The 17,321-nt window shown below is 36.6% G+C and overlaps 1 protein-coding gene across 1 annotated transcript in view; it reads right to left on the bottom strand.

The window, feature by feature from the left end:
• Window positions 1-17,321, bottom strand: part of EYS (eyes shut homolog) — an 830,760-nt gene that overhangs the window by 142,614 nt on the left and 670,825 nt on the right. The window contains exons 37-38 of the mRNA XM_068678264.1: window positions 14,797-14,961; window positions 2,974-3,127 (exon numbers count right to left, since the gene is read on the bottom strand). Of these exons, the coding sequence (XP_068534365.1) occupies window positions 2,974-3,127; window positions 14,797-14,961 (319 nt within the window). The remainder of the gene's footprint in view (window positions 1-2,973; window positions 3,128-14,796; window positions 14,962-17,321) is intronic.

Here is a 17,321-nt window from a genome sequence, read left to right as displayed (position 1 = left end):
CCATAAATATATATGCTAATTTTAGGGTAAAAAAGAGGGAAATAAATTGATTTTTCAGTGTCAACTTAAATTTTATACCTTGAATGAATCTTTTCAATGACATATAGCTTCATTTATTGCTAAGATATTGGTAGAGTTTTAAAGCTACACAGCATTTTAATGTTTTAATTTTATGAATGAGAGACAAGGCTACCTCAGCTAATACACTGCAGGTAATCAGTTGACCAATGTCTCACCCAAGAATCGCCTCTGAGATTAAAAAGAACAACAAACAAACTTAGAATCAATTTTTCAGTATAAAACTGTATGCTTTTATCAAGTATCTGCTATGAGAAAAACGTCATCTGCTTCCTCATGGGGAGAAGGAATAAAGTTTTCTTTGCAAGTTTTATATATATCTACAGTATATATAAAAATCCTAAAATACATTAATATACAGTCAATTAACAAGTAATTAGGTTTGAGTATGCTATGTGACCTTGCTTCATTAATACTAAGCATTAATACAGAATACAAGAAAAATAGAAAAAATGGTATAATTGGAGTGGGAGTTTAAATGGAGTAGGAGAGTAAAGTATAGACTGGCAACTAAGAAATGTAAGATGGACAGTTTCTTAAATGGTAGATCCTTTCATCCCTACATGTGCTGGAAAGAGGCTTCCTATTTATATTCAAACAAGTTTTTGTTATAAGCGAATATGGTAAGGCTTAATGTGTGAGCATAAAAACTAAAAAAAAAATTCCAAACAATCACTTAGCATACAAATAAACCAATACCAATATACTCCTAGCAATCTACTCTTATATAACGAGGTCATCAAAACTTCTAGTATGAGCAACAATTCAGAATTTTGAAATATTTACATAAAACAGAAATATCACCAAAGACAAACATAAAAATCTTCAAATGATGCTTTTACTTCCCTGTATTGGTAGTAAGAAGGTAATTTTGAGAACACCACTATACACATTTCAAGGAAATTCTTGCAGTCTCCTTCGCATACGATACTCTAACAGCAAAAATGTTCCTAGGTAGAACTACCTTTAATTTAAATAATTTGCGTTATGAGTTACCTCATATCACAAATGCTTACAGTTCAGGTGCAGCAATTTAACTATATGACAAAGTAAAATATCAGAGTGATGGTAACTTAAAATTTTAATGGACATCAGAATTCTCAAATATTTTTGAAATGAACTTTACACACTTTACCATTATTTTGATGTCACTAATATAAACATAACACAAAATTTATATTATTTCATTCTTACCTCTGTCCTAACTTGCACATTTAAAATCCCTTGAGTGGAAAAGAGTTAATCCATTACCAGGACATAACAATACATTTTCCAAAATTATAAATTAACCTTTCTGTGAACTAGTGTGTGCCAGATGAAAAATACTCATCAGCCACCATTGCGAACTGCTAACAGTGCAATTGCATTTGTAGATATGACATTGTAGATAACAATACTGTGCTGCGATATGTTACCATACCTAATTTTAATTTCTCATCTTAAAATTAAGCAGTAATTTAGTTCTATACTTAGCACTAGAAATATGATAAGTTAAATTTATTAAACTAATAAAAAGAATAGAATAGAATAGAATGGAATGGAATGGAATGGAATTAGGTTTCAGTTGGAAGGGATCTGAAAAGATCACTGAGTCTAACTGTCAGACTACATCAGGGCTGACACAAAGTTAAAACATTAAAATCATCATCCAAATGCCTCTTAAATACAGATAGCTATGGATCCTCAACCACCTCTCTAGGAAGCCTGTTTCAGTATCACACTACCCACTCAGAAAATAAGACTTTCCTAATGTCTAGTCTGAACTGCCCCTGTTGCAGTTTTGAGCCATTCTCATGCGTTCTGTCACTAGATAGCTGTGACAAAAGATGAGCACCTTTCTTTCCACTTCCACTCATGAATTTATAGGGGGCAATGAGGTCACACCTCAATTTGCTTTTTTCCAGGTTTAACAAGCCCAATGTCCTCAACTGTTCTGAGAGGATGTGCCTTCCAGCCCTTTAGCTTTGTTGCCTTCATCTGGACACATTCCAGTACCTGAAAATCCTTTTAAAATGGTGCAGCCCAGAACTGCACACAAGGTGGGAAACACCAATACAAAACACGGTGGGAGAATCACCTAATTTGATGGGCTGGCTATGCTGTGCTTAATGCACCCCACCTAAAATGCAGTTTGCTCTTTTGGCTGTCAGTGCACACTGCTGGCTCGTGTTGAGTCTGCTGTTGACCAGTACTCACAAATCCCTTTCTGCTGAGCTGCTCTGCAGCCACTCATCTCCCAGACTGTACTTGTGTCTGGCATTATTCCATCTAAATGCAGAGTCTGGCATTTGATTTAGTAAAATTTCATGCCACTACTGATGGCCCACTCTCCTAATCTATCTAGATCCCTCTGAAAATCCTCTTGTTCCTCATAAGAGTCCACAGCATCTCTCAGCTTAGTATCGTCAGCAAATTTACTAAGCATGGATTCAACCCTTGCACCCAGATCATTGACAAAAAATATTTAACAGAATTGGCCCCAAGATTGAGCTTTGGGCAATACCACTATTGACTGGCTGCCAGACACTCCTATGTGGGTTACCTTATCATAGAATGATATCAAATTAATGGGTTAGGACTTACCCATGTTAGCTCATAAATTATGAGCTACCTATTTTTAACATCCAACATTTTGTTTTTCTTAAAAAAACTGAACTAATGTATGTGAAAAAGGTATATTAAATCAAGAACACTACCTTATGAAAAAGATTTCCAAACATGCGTACAATTTTGCGTTCCAGTATGATTTTTTTACTGTCAAAAAAAACAAAAACAAAACAAAACAAAACAACAACAACAACAACAAAAAAAAAACAAAACACAAAAAACTACTCTTTTTTTTGCTCGATATATATGACTAAATCTCTTTAGTGTAACACAGTATTAAGTTCTTACCTTATTGTGATAGGGATGAGTATACCCTTGCTAATGGATTGATTGACAGACACAGTCAGAATGTTCTGAGAGTTTCCACAGCTGAATCGAACTGCTGGTTTCCCTTCCACAAGATACAAGTGAAGAAATTGCTCTCCAAAATGCTTTTCACTAGCTTTGAAAACAAAAATAGAGACAGTCATGTTTCTGAAAGCGTAGGACCTTTTGAAAAGATCTGACACTACTAAGAAGTCACCACCAGTTTTAATGCCTATGTCTTCCATTCACAGAATTAAAGAATCAAAGAATTATCCAGGTTGGAAAAGGCCATCAAGATCACCAAGTCCAACCATCAACCTTTAGTAGCATGTCCACTAGTCTCTTGAATACCTCAAGGAATGGGGAATGCCTGGGCAGCCGGTTCCAATGCTTAATCACCCTCTCCATAATGAAATTCTTCCTAACGTCCCATCTAAACTTCCCCTGCAACTTAAGACCATTTCCTTGCATCCTATCGTTTGTCACCAGAGAAAATAGACTGACACCCTCTTCAGTGCAAGCTTCTTTCAGGTAGTTGTAGTCCCCAGTGAGGTCCCCCCTCAACCACCTCTTTTCTAGACTAAACAACCCCAGTTCAACAACCCCAGTTCCCTCAGCCATTACTAATAATTTCACCAGCTTCATTTCCTTCACCAGCTTCACTGCTCTTCTCTGCACATACTTGAGCACATCAACGTTCTTCTAGTGAGGAGCCCAAAACTGAACACGGTACTTGAGGCATGGTCTCACCAGTGCTGTGTACAAGGGGACAATCACTTCCCCAGTCTTGCTGGCCACACTGTTTCTGACACAGGCCAGGATGCCATTGGCCTTCTTGCCCACCTGGGCACACTGATAGCTCATGTTCAGCCAGCTGCCAACCAGCACCCCCAGGTCCTTGCCTACTGGGCAACTTCCCAGCCACTCTTCCTCAAGCCTGTAATGCTGCATGGGGTTGTTACAGCCCAAGTGCAGGATCCAGCACTTAGCCTTTTTGAGTGTGATTGGACTCGGCCCATTGATCCAGCCTCTCCAGATCCCTCTGCAAAGTCTTCCTGTCCTCATGCAGATTGAGAGCCCTGCCTAACTTGGTATTGTGGGCAAACTTACTGAGGGTGCACTTGATCCCTTCATACAGATCACTGACAAAACTGTTAAACAAAAGTGGCCCCACTACCAAGCCCTAAGAAACACCACTGGTGACCGGCTGCCAACAGGACTGAACTCCATTCACTGTGACTCCTTGCGCCCAGCCATTCAGCCTGTTCTTCCCTCACTGAATTGTACACCCGTTGAAACCATAAGCAGCCACTTTCTCCAGCATCAAACACTTTACTAACATTCAAGTAAACAAAATCCACAGCCTTTCTCTCATCTACTAAATGGATTGTCTTGTCCTAGAAGGAGATCAATTCATTTACAGGACTCTGCTTGAGTGACTATGAGAATATGATTAAACTTTGTGTCAACAGGTCATAACAAGTCAAAGAAAATAATATCAAGACAAAATTTACTTACATATCACGATAATTACATAAGCCCTACAGAGATCTTTAATGGAAGGAGAGCTTTTCTGTTTATCCAGCAGTACCATTAAAGTGACAAGGACAATGGTAAAATCAAATCACAAAAATATTAAAATATTATGATTTACAATTTCATTCAGATTTTCAATCATAATAGAGAAATTAAAAGTTGTAAAAGAACTTCTCTTCTTTCCTATAAGCTCTATGGATAATTCAACTTTGCCAACTATTGACACATTTCAAACTTGATGAGATAAATAATGATCTACAAAACATGAGATATACCATACTACTTGCAGAGTAGAACTAAGAATAAAAATATATTTACAAAAAAAATATATTTCAGTTTTTGTTCTCTTCCAGTAAACAGTATCTTTAAAACATCACTGGAAAATACCTTTTTAGATGATGGATAGCATATGCTTGATCTACTAAAAAAAAAAGCAACAAACGAACAAACAAAAAACCAACAACAACAAAAAAAGACACCTACAAATGCATTTTTTAATGTTTTGTGTATGTTTGTTTATATATTGTGTATTTTTTTTTAAAGATTTTGTCCTTTGAATTTAACTGTATTTACTTCTCATACTAGGTACGACATGGTTCCTGTTTAGGATTTTTATTCCCCTTTAAGACAAACTGTTGTTAACGTTTTTTTGTTTTTTCCCCACTGTATTTTACTATATTTAACTGAAGTGAAAATGACTTAATAGCTAGGTCATAGAGTTGAATTTATTGTTTATTTGTTCAGCAATATTTGAGCATAAGATTACGATTTTCTTCCAGAATCATTAGGTTGTTTTGACATAACTCAAACACATCACTTTCAGAGCAGAGATAATAAGTTATGACTAAGCTACAACTTGAAGAACATGATTAATTCCCATTTAGCTATTTTTATAAAGATCAGGGTCATATTTTGCTCTTAGTTTATTTATAGTAATTAAAAAGAAGTCTGAGCACTATGCATTTTCTCAAACTGTTACATTCTGCAAACCTGGATGAAAAAAAATATATATATATGTATAAAAATATATATATATATATATTTTTTTTTTTCTTACAAAGACTCAAAATCAAGGACTTGATTCTCTCAAAACCTCTGAACTTCACAACTGATAATATGCAAACTGGGGGTTGACTGCTGGGACAAGGGGGGGGTGAAAGAAACTAGGCAACTGCTGGTAGGGAACTGGGGAGGAACAAGGGAGGCAGACAGAAAAGGGTATGAAGGGGGAGGGTCACATGTAAACTGGGACCAGACAGCACGCTTATCTGACTGAGCCCTACACTTGATCACCACAGACTGTCCTCCTATCTTTTCATTAAATCCTTTCTTAACTATCCTTATGTGCAAGCTCACTCTCTACCCCACGTGTGTGAGTGCTTGAAGGACTAAGTGCCAGCTACTGGGAAGCCAGCATGACTGGATTTGGTGCTGGCTACAAGAGTCAGATCAGGAATGTAGGCACCCCCAGGCCTGTGGATGCAGCCTATGTGGCCAGCTGTGTTATGCTCTGTGTGTGTCTGTGTGTGGGCATGTCTCTGGGATACATGCTTAACTTTGCTACTGGTTTAACCTGCAAACAGGAAAGCAACAGCCATGTCCATTGGCTTGGGATGGAGACCCAGGGGTGGGTTCCAGAGGCTGGGCAGGAGGAGCTCCCAGGCCTGGAGCTGCTGGACATGGCCACGGCTTCTAACATCCCTTAACACTTTATTTAGAAAGTTATAAATTACATGGGTGTGCTTGGGACAGCTTCTTGCTGGAAAACCTACTAATTTGTAAAGAGAAAATTATAACTTTAATTTGGAGGACATAACAGAAATAAAAAGGTAACATTTTTTAGCAGACAAAGGGAAGCAACAAATGTTTGCAACTGCCTGACTATTTGCATTTGTTTAGTTTAAAGCAGAAACAGTTCACAACAAAAACCCTATCCTCTAGAGCAGCTTTCTAGCTAGCACACGGTTTCTTCAGTCTGTTAAAAACTCTGATAACCTACTAAAATTAGCCATTAGGCTTAGGCATTTTTGTATTCTAAATATATAATTAACTCAGAAAGAGTTCAACTGGGTTTTATGCCTTTGGCTTTTATGATTTCCTTCTACACAGTTATCTTTCAAAATGTTTTGCACTATCACTGTTAAAAAGGTCACTGATTTTTGACTTTGGCTTTACTGATATATACATATCCTGCATCATTTGTTTCCTTATCTTTTCCTCCCTTCGCACACACGCTGTTCCAGGCATTCCCCATTCTCAACAATAATCTGTAAATTATGTAGAATTGGGAGAGGTTTGTGAATGTATATATTGACAATAGGGCTTAAAAGAAAAAAAAAAGTTACAGATAAATAGGCTTTCTTCTCTCAGTGACACCACCTGACTGTTCACATTACCCACTACTGAAAACTTGGAAGAAGGTTCTTGTTATTACTAGTAAAGTAAAAAATCTGGGACAGCTCCCCCAGAGGTAGCATCACTCCTTGAAACCCCAGTGAGTGTTACTGCTTACACTTTAGTCTAGGGAGCACTGATGGGCCATGCTTATAGGTAACTAATAACATTCTTCACATGGTCTGCTAGGTAGTATAAGAACCTTGGAAAAAAAACAGTCCTTTAAATCTTTCTACAGTGACCATGAGGAGGCAGAGTGTCCCTCTGAAGAATTTTGTTCTGGCACTGTAAAAGAACATATATATTCTTGCATTCTTGCAGCATACAAGGTCGGAAGCCTTCATAGGAAAAGCCTGAGACTTCAGGAAGAAAAAAAGGTTCCAGGACCCATTTTCAGGAAACCAATTGAGGATTCAGGAAATCAGGAACCAACTAAATAAAAAAAAATCTTTTGCACAGTAGGATTTACTCATCCTGATGTTAGTAAAAATTACATGAGAGGATTGGGTCAAAGAAACCAGATCTCAGCAAACATTCTTTCACAGGAAACTGCAAACTGCAAGGCTGTTTTCATATGTCACTACAGTGGCAAGTGAGTGGCCACTGGTCTCAAATGGTTGCCTATACAGAGAAGAAATTTAGAATTCCAATAAACTATGGGAGGATGCTTTATTAGGTTAAAGTATATTTTGACACAGAGGAGGGATGCCATGAAATACTCTGCTTGAGAATGCCAGGCTGAAGTAACAGATAATTAGACCATGACTGAGCTGCCTGCAAGGCCCATCTTTACTTTTAGGAGGATAAGTAGAATATGGGTAGAGCTGGAGAAATCAGCTTTTGAGAGCACAGGAACATAATTTATGAGCACAACTTATGAAAAGGGAGTTGGTGTCCTTAAGGAATGCTATAACCATGGGCTGTGATATCTCAAATCCAACTGTCAGAATACCATATATACTAGAAAACAAACAATGTGCCTTTGAAGGGATTGAGAAAAGCATTATGCTGACTCTGTTAGAAGTGAAAATGATGAAATAAAACTTTATAACTGCATCAGGCTTATTTTATGACCATTTGCTATTTATTTCCTGTTATGGTTAAATATCACAATTTGCTTTGACTTGTTGATGAAATTAAATCTCGCAAACAAAATCAATGAAGAATATAGTAAGAAGTTGCAAGAACGCACAGTGTATCCAACAAAGAAATATTTCTCAAATGATGGTTAATCTTTATTGGCACAAATGTAACAATTCTATATATTATTAAACTTACTGTCCTGACACATTTAAAGAGAAATCTCCACCCACCCTGACAATAATGGAAAGATAAGGTAACTGCAAAGAGACCTACAATATTTTTAGTTCCTCTGTATGTCATTAAATACATGTTTTATTATTAAAAAAATAATAATTAAGGAAATCATCATTATTAAAAAGGTTTTAATTTTTTTAAATTCAATTTTTTACTAATTATCTGATGGAGAAATAGGTCTGAACTTAAACTTATCACCACCTGGTAAAATCAGGTGTGTCTGTAAAATGAATGATCTAAAAAGTGGACTAAGTAAAAAAAAAAAAAAAGGTATAATTATTTTCTAGTATAATAAACCTGAAACAAGTAGATCACTGATTTTCTCCCTGTTTTTATAAATGCTTTTGTCAAAGAGGATTTTTGCCTAATGAATGTGTGAAATGTCATAATTATGGAGCTACTGCTAACATTAGTATATTAACAATATGGAAATGTCAGAAATGTTAACCCCTTTTATATTTTTTTTTGTTCTTGTATCCAGTGAGTGCACTAGCCTCAAGAGGACTTTCTGCTGGTAGTTCATTTCTCAGCTATTTGATGGGAGCACAGCTTCAAATAAGCAGCAGCAGAAGCAGGAGTTGTACTGCTTCTGAAGGAGCACAGCTGACAACAGCAGGTTCTCTTTTGAAGCTGTCAGAAAGGAAGAAGAAAGATGGAGCAAGGAGCAAAGAACAGGGATGAAGGAAGAACAGAGGGAGCATATGAACTCATGAAAGGTATTATGTTTATCTGACAGAACTACAGAAGATCTTGGTGCCCGCACAGAGAAATAATAGATTACAAAGCTCTGAATAACCTATACAGGATCAATTTTTCCTTTACAAATACATAGAGCGTTAATACACACACACACAAATAAAAAATAAAAAAAATCGAGAGATATTTATTTTACACATGAATATAATATCATGTTTTACATTCAAGCAAAACTCAATAAGGATACTGATAAGGACATAGATTACCAGAGAAACATATAAAAAAAAAAAAGAAAAAGCAAAAACAAAGGAAAGACACTGGTGACAAGGGGAAAGATACCTTAGAAAAGAGGAGGAAGACAGTTTAAACATAAAGCAAAGATATAATTAACATTAAATACAGTGCCAGAGTTCTACAGAATATGTAGGCCTCTCCTGCTTTATGTGTTTGGTTCAACAGCCAGAAGGAGATCCAGATTTTTTTTAATCTTAGCAAAACCTAATCTTAGAAGAAAGCTTTATGGCCACTGAAAGAGTGGAATCTTGCAGGACAGGTAAAGCTCTGTTTTAGGAATAACAAGGGGAACTGGAATGAAAGTTACTGCAAGCCAATAGAAAAAAGCAAGTAAGAAAACTGTTAGAAATCATGTAAGAATATGCCCAAGTTCCTGGAGCTATCCCAACTCTGTCAGTGAGAATGAAGTCATTGCATCCTGACCCTCCCTCCTTTCCTCTGGGTGTGTGAAGGGACAAGAAGGCAGCTGCGACACAGGGCATGGAGGTCTCAGATGTGGGTAAGTGGAAAGCAAGGAAATGCATGGTCTTTCACTCATACTAATTTATCTTTCCAGTTCTAAAGAATGTTAAGTGGCCAAATACTGTTATAAAGGATCTTTGTAAACACCTCATAAATACTCTATTAACAATTTAACAAGGGAAGTATGAACTGATAGCTGAACAGCTATGAGGTTAGACCCATGATGAGTACACTATCTAGAAAATATCTTCTATCTTAAGACTAATAATTCAAGTCAGATAACCAAAATCAGATAAAATGTTTCTACTGTCTGAAATTATAGCCATATTCAGTTTATTTTTTATTGCAAGGATCTGGAAGGTAAAACAGGAATGCAAGGTCGCAGATGACACTAAGCTGAGTGGTGCAGTTGATATCACAGAAGGAAGGGAGGCCATCCAAAGGGACCTGGAAAAATAATGAGAATTGGGCCCACATAAACCTAATGAGGTTCAACAAGTCTAAGTGCAAGGTGTTTCACCTGGACCCTGTGCAGAGAAGGCCATTGAGGGTTCTGGCAGATGAAGAGCTTGACATGAGCCAGCAGTGCGTGCTTGCAGCCCAGAAGGCCAACTGTGCATTAAAAAGGCTACATTAAAAGAGGAGTGGCCAGCAGGGCGAGGGAGGTGATTGTGCTCCTCCACTTGAAACACTGCATCTGGTCTGGTCTGGGGCCCCCAGCACAGGAAGGATGTGGGTCTGTTAGAATGGGTCCAGAAGAGGGCTACAAAGATGATTAGAGGACTGGAGCACCTCTCCTGTGAAGAAAGGTTAAGAGAGCTGGGTCTGTTCAGCCTGGAGAAGAAAAGGGGGACCTCATTGTGGCTTCTCAGCCCCTTGTTTAAAGGGAGCTTATAAAACAGATAGAGAGTGACTCTTTGCTCAGTCAGATAATGACAGGACAAGGGGGAATGAACTAAAAGAAGGGAGATTTTGATTAGGGTTTATGAGGAAATTCTTCTCCTGGAGGGTGGTGAGGCACAGGAACAGGTTGCCCAGAGAGGCTGCAGACGCCCCATCCCTGGAGGTGTTCAAGACCAGGTTACATGAAGCCCTGAGCAACCTGATCTAGTGGGTGGCATCCCTGCCAATGGCAGGAGGCTTGGAACTAGATGCTCTTTGAGGTCCCTTCCAACCAAGGCTATATTCTATGATTCTATGCCAAAAGGATGACATTTTTATAAGCTGATGAAAACCTCTAAGGCCATTCCATCCACCATAGATATGACATTGTATTTCCATGCAGTCATAAACAAATGTTTTACAGTGACATATGTTACCGGAAAAGTTGAAGTATTGAACAGTAAGCATTTATTGAATATAAGATTGAATATATGTTCAATGAAATATATAATACATATATTCAATATAATATTGAATATATATTCAATATACTTACTGAAGCATAAGAACAGTAAATTGAATAAATGCTGGGCAAAAATGTACATGGGCTGAATGTAGTTGACATGGTCTGGAACCATATAAGAAGGGCAAAACTAAGGCTGGTATACAGAAGGAAAAATATCTAGAATAACTATGGTGGGAGTGTTCCATGCAAGACCATCTGACACAGATTCAAAGCTTTTTTATCCTAGAAAACCTACAGTTCTGTGGTTCACCAAGCTATTTCTTGGTGAAACAGCAATTTCCATTGAAATCTGTGGGAGGATTTTTGTGGTAAGAAGGAGCTGTGGTAAGAGTAAAACTCCATCACTGACACTTCCTCAGATTTTCCTTGGAGTCTTGAATTATATTAACAAAGAGATATAAATTATGAGGTGCACAGTACGTGTTACTTTTTCCTCTAAAAACACAATTAATGTTTTCAGTTTGATAACATTAAACTGGTTAAACAGTTTTATGAGCTTAGAGTTATGAGGCACACCTTGTTGCAACAAAAGTCTCAAAGTTTTATTCTTCTTCCTGATACTACTTGTCTTTTCTTTAAAATAAAAGACTTTTGGCCTAAAGGTACACCTGCTACTTCTGCAGAGTTAGAAAACTGAAAAGCTAGAGAGTCTCTTTGGTTAGTACTTTAAAAATACTTTTTTTTTTTTCTTTGTCAGCATTCCTTCTGAGATTTTCTGTGTTGTCCAATTGGCTCTAAGTTTCATGATATGCTACTAGCTTTCAAACTTCCAATTTAGTGGGAGAAAAAAAAAACAACACATTATTTTCTCTTGTGGTAGTGAAAGATTTTGTTTAGTGTTTGTACACATGAAAGTAACTTTTGTCTGCTTCAATGAAATTTAGGAACATTAATATATTCTCTGATATTCAAAAGCTGAAAATGTTTCAGCTATAAGCACATAATCTGAGATAGACTATAGAATTTACTTTGGAGCAGCATCATCTTAAATATATTTGGTTTGATTTTGAATGTGTTAAATTATCAGTCCGTTCACTTAATTCAGCATTTTCCTTTGTTCAATTTTTCATTTATTAACTACAAAGAAACCACTAAATGGTCCTACATTTATCGAGTATTTGTACCTTTATAGCTGAATTAGGCATAATGAAACTTTGCTTTTGTTAAATCAGTGTGGTTTTTTGGATAAAAACAATGGTAGAAGGAGATATACTGGCTTACGGAGAACAAAATTAAGGTGTGTTATCAACAGCTATCGATTATGCCCATGGTGGCCTGAAAATACAAAGAAAGTCTCTAAACCTTCTCTTCCTTCCCTAGCATAATTTCAGCTGCACCCAAACTCTCAGTACATAATCCTGAGGTTTCATGCCAAATTGCTAAGAAAGATATTTAACTGTCCAAACAATGTCTACTCAAAGTATTCATCTGCACTTGAAGTATATGAAGTGTCTGCAGATACTTATGTGCCTTATCATACCAGCTGGTCAGAACTAGATGTGCAAAATGTGACAATTTCTAGGTTTCTCAAAATGATTTGAAATGTTGCAAACAACAAAAGAGAAATTCCACAGACCATATCATAGAGTGAAAGCTGAAATTAACACCTTTGAGTCTCAGCACTCTTCTCACTCTTCTAAGGGAGCTCACTAATTCCAAGGGCATGCTAGCTCTCACCTGACAATTGGAGAAACCTTAAGAAAAAAAAAAAAAAGCAGAGAAATCTCAAAAAAAAATATCAAGTTTAATATGCTCAGAATTTTCACACCATTTCTGTTTTAAATGATTGCTGTAAAAAAAAAGTGTGGAAAACCAACTAATCACCAAAGCTTTGGTTGTAGCTCTGCTTTGTGCAGCTGGATGAAAAGAAAAAATAAGAGGATATACTGTTCATCTTTGCATAATTTCCACATGAAATGCAACAGAAAAGCAAATATCTACCAGATTTTAATTACAGGAAAACATAGATACTGAAAGAGTTGGAATTTCATTTTCAGTTATAAATTTTGCACAACATTTGATGCTTGCAAAGATAAGCAAATTTACTATGTTTTAAATATTTGCATTGTAAACTAGGAAAACAGCATTCATCATTGCAAATTTTGTTTCAAAGCTACTCCAACCACAATTCCTCCCCAAATCCATACATTTGCTGCTTTCGGATCAAAACGTTTTCCAACTAGCAGGGGTAGAAGAAAATTACGTTCTGATTGTAGGAGCACAGTACACTTATCGGGGTTTTCAAACTTCACTTCCTCCTAGGATTAGCAGAGAAGCTTCCAGATTGGATTTCTTTTTTTTTTTTTTTTTTTTTTTATAATATACATGCTTACTCATTAGGGTTTATGTGTAGATAGCAAACTTTATTTTAACTTTGGCTTGAAGTTTTGCAGTGATGAGCCAAACAAAATCATTAAATAACAAAAACATTCAAAGTACTTCCAGTGACCTTCCTTGAATACTTCTTAAAGGATGAATAACTCCTCTTCAAGTTGAAATAATTAAAAACTGTAAAACACTTCAACATAAAGAACTGCCACATCACCATTTATCTTCGACTCTTAGCAAATTTTGTAGCCACATATCTTAGGCAACTGCAGCAACAACCTGGCTATAACAAGCAACAACTTGAGGTATTATGAAAGTCAGTAAACGTAAATGTCTGGTTTGGTGCTACAGTGTTTTACATCTAAAGAAAGTGTTATACAGACAATAACAAAAAGCATAATTAAATAATGCCACAAAGCTTCTAATCATGGCTTGTAAATATTTACATAGTGCAGGTGAATTCATGTGTATTACTTCCAGATGAACATACAAATAACAAAAAATAATTTGAAAAAATATATTAAATCAACATGGTTTCTTCATGTAGACTAACCCAAAGAAACTGTGCTGAAGAGAGAATACTTCTACTGATTTTGTCTTTGTGGAGAAATATTAAATCTATCAGAGAGACTGCAAACACATTTTTCTATCCCTTCCTGTGTTCATGAAGAAATGAGCTCACTTTTCAGGAAGACACCATCTCACTTTCTAGGTTTTCCCTTTGGATAGAAGTTACAAGCTAAAATATATAATGAATTATTAAACTGGAAGGGAAACCTATTTTTCTTGCTGACTTGTGAAAAGTATACTGTTTCGTGAATTCATGCTGTATACTGAGAAACGAATTACACAGGCAAGAAGCAACATTGTTATGTAGTATTAACAAGTATACTTCTAAGTCTGTAGGTATACTCTCCGGGGGCCACAAAACAATCCTCTGAAGTGTGAAATCACAGTAAATAAGCAGAACTAACAGTACTTCTGCAATCCAAAAAAAAGCATTGGAATCAAAATCACAATTTTAACAAAAAGTGAGACTCAATTCAAGTATGGAGAACTTGTTTCACTGCAATAAATCGGTCAAAATTGCTTCAACATTTGTATTTTAGAGTTGTAACACGTATTACTGGAGTCAGAAAGCAGCATTTTCAGTTATCAGTTGCGCTTTGCTCAGTGAGTCATATATCAAAGAACTTTCCAGAATAACACAAAGAACTACACTTCAAATTTTATAACACATTGTGTATTAGAATACCAAAAGGCTCCTACTGCATTTTAATGATTATTTTTGCTGCTGATCTACACCAAAGTTATTAAGGACCTGAAGAAGCTAAAACTGATACTTAACGTCAAGTATCATTGGTACTCACTGTAAAGAATAGTGCCACTTAGAGCAGTTGTCTTCACTGTCAAGTACAGAGTCGTCAGATTGCTTGTTTCCTGCCCAGATGCAGTCCTGATCTCCGTTACAGATGTTAGAGAAGGAAGTTCCAAATATGAATTTCCAGTGAAGGATGGAAAAAACAGGGCTGTGTCTGCAATGAATAACAAAACAGCTTTTTTCAATTAATTGCTACAAAATAAAGTAATAAAATGCGACATAATCAGCAAAGCACATTTGAAAATACCCATTCTTTTGAACACCTTTGAACAATGTAATCAACTCTATTATTTGCAAGGTACATGCAAAAATGTATTTAATTTCAAACATTTGAGTTAAAAGACTAGAAGAGGAAAATGTTCTAGCATCTGCGTATTAGAAGTGAAAAGGCCATTATAGGAGGGACCACTGTCAGAAGATGCAATAAAGTTCAGAAGCTTGTGTCAAACATTCTCATCTTTACAGACATGTCTATGCAGAATTATTGTCCACTAACATAACTGTGAAGTGTTTTTGATTTATAATTGTAGATGAAAATACAGTTTTTCTTAATTTTGAGGATACTTTAATGTTTCGCTTTTGAAATTATGATGATTGTACTGTTGGGCAGTACATACATTTTTCCACTAGACTACTGGTGGAAAAAAAATAGAAATCACGAGTGAAAACTTTAAATATGAAGGCTTAACATCAGCAACTTCTATTGTATTGATTACCTTTGTTTATTTTTTTTTCCTTTGTAGGAAAATACTGGTAAAAAATTACCATCCAAGCTAGAGAAAATAGTTTAACTGAGGTTAGACTGAGGGGCTTCCTGATGCCTTATGAATCCTAGTCAGGCAATGCTCATTGAAAACTGTTCAAATTCATCATCATGGACATGAACAAGGAATGAGCAGTCTGAGTAAGGTAATATATCGGTAAAGAAATTTATAATTTATTTAACTAGAAATATACAATGGATTTGTAATTGATGATTACAGATAGGCATGATTAGCATTGGGTATTCTTATTCACTGCTGTTGTTTAACCACAGTAGACCATTAAGCATGACTCAGCTGCTCACTCTATCTCCCCATAGTGGCACATGGGAGAAAACTGTAAAGGTAAAAATGAGAAAACTCATGGGTTGAGATAAAGACAGTTAAATAAGTAAATAAGTTTAATAAAAGTTGCATATGCAAGCAAAGCAAAATAAGGAATTCAGTCACTGCTTCTATCGGCAGGCAGGTGTTCAGCCACTTCCAGGAAAGCAGGCTTCAAGCAAGCACATAACAGTTATTTGTGAAGTGAAACTCCATCACTCCGAACGTTCCCCCTTCTCTTTCTTTCCCCTCAGCTTTCACTGACGAACATGCCAGACAGTGTGGGACATCCCTTTGGTCCCCTCCCAGCTCCTGGTGTTCCCCCAGGCTCCTCACTGGCAGGGCAGCACCAGAAGCTGAAACGTCCTTGGCTCTGTGCAAGCACTGCTCTGCAACAACTAAAATACTGGGGTATTATCAATAATATTTCATCAAAAATCCAAAACATAGCATGATATGTGCTACTCCATCCTGGCCAAAACCAGGACATTCATTCTGAATATTAATTTTTTGTTTGTTTCTCAAATGTGCCCACAGTTTGTTCTCTGCCATTTTTCACTGGACTTAAGAAGAAAGAATATGAAACTCGTTGGTTAAACAAGCATGAGTTGAAAGACATTCATATAGGGAAAAAAAAAAAAAAGGCAAATAGAAAGCAGGAAGAAAAGCAGAAGGAAAGCAAGAAGTAGTTATGTTCCTAAAAGGTGGGTCTGGAAAGATTAGGGTTCTTGGAGAAACTGAATAAACAATGGGATGAAAAAATTTCCTGGGTGTGTGAGGGAAAGGTCCAAGACAGTGCAAAGAATAAAAAGTCAGAAGCAGACCTATATGGTTAGGAGAAAGTTACTTGTCTAACTAAGTTTATACTTTTAAGGAAAACAGCATTATATATAGCTAATTCAGCACAGGACCACAAAGATGTTGAAGTGACTGAAGCTCTTCTTGTATGAGGAGTGGCTGAGAGAGCTGGGACTTCTGAAACTGGAGAAGAGAAGGCTCAGGAGGATCTTATCAATGTGTATAAATTCCTGATGGAAGGGGATGAAGAAGAGGAAGACAAGCTCTTTTCAGTAGTGCTCACTGACAGGACAAGATGTGATGGTCAAAATCAAAAAACAGGAAATTCTGTCTGAACACATGGAAACACTCTTCTACTGTGAGGGTTGTCAAGTGCTGGAACAGGTTGCTCAGAGTGGTTGTCAATTCTCCGTCCTTTGAAAAATTCAAAACCCAGCTGGACATGGTTGTGAGAAACCTGCTCTTGATAAATCCACTTGAACAGGAGGTTGGACTTGATGATATCAAGAGGCCCCTTACAACCTCAACATTTTGACAATTCTGTGATCTTTCACAAAGAGACTCTGCGCAGAAAATGTTAATTCTTATTTTTCAAGTGCAGTGCCTTCAGAAACATTAGTGTAGTGTAATA

This window comes from Anas acuta, chromosome 3 (genome assembly GCF_963932015.1).
Source record: "Anas acuta chromosome 3, bAnaAcu1.1, whole genome shotgun sequence".
Lineage (NCBI taxonomy): Eukaryota > Metazoa > Chordata > Aves > Anseriformes > Anatidae > Anas > Anas acuta.
The sequence above is the reverse complement of the archived record's forward strand: the minus strand, read 5'-3'. Positions and strand labels throughout refer to the sequence as shown.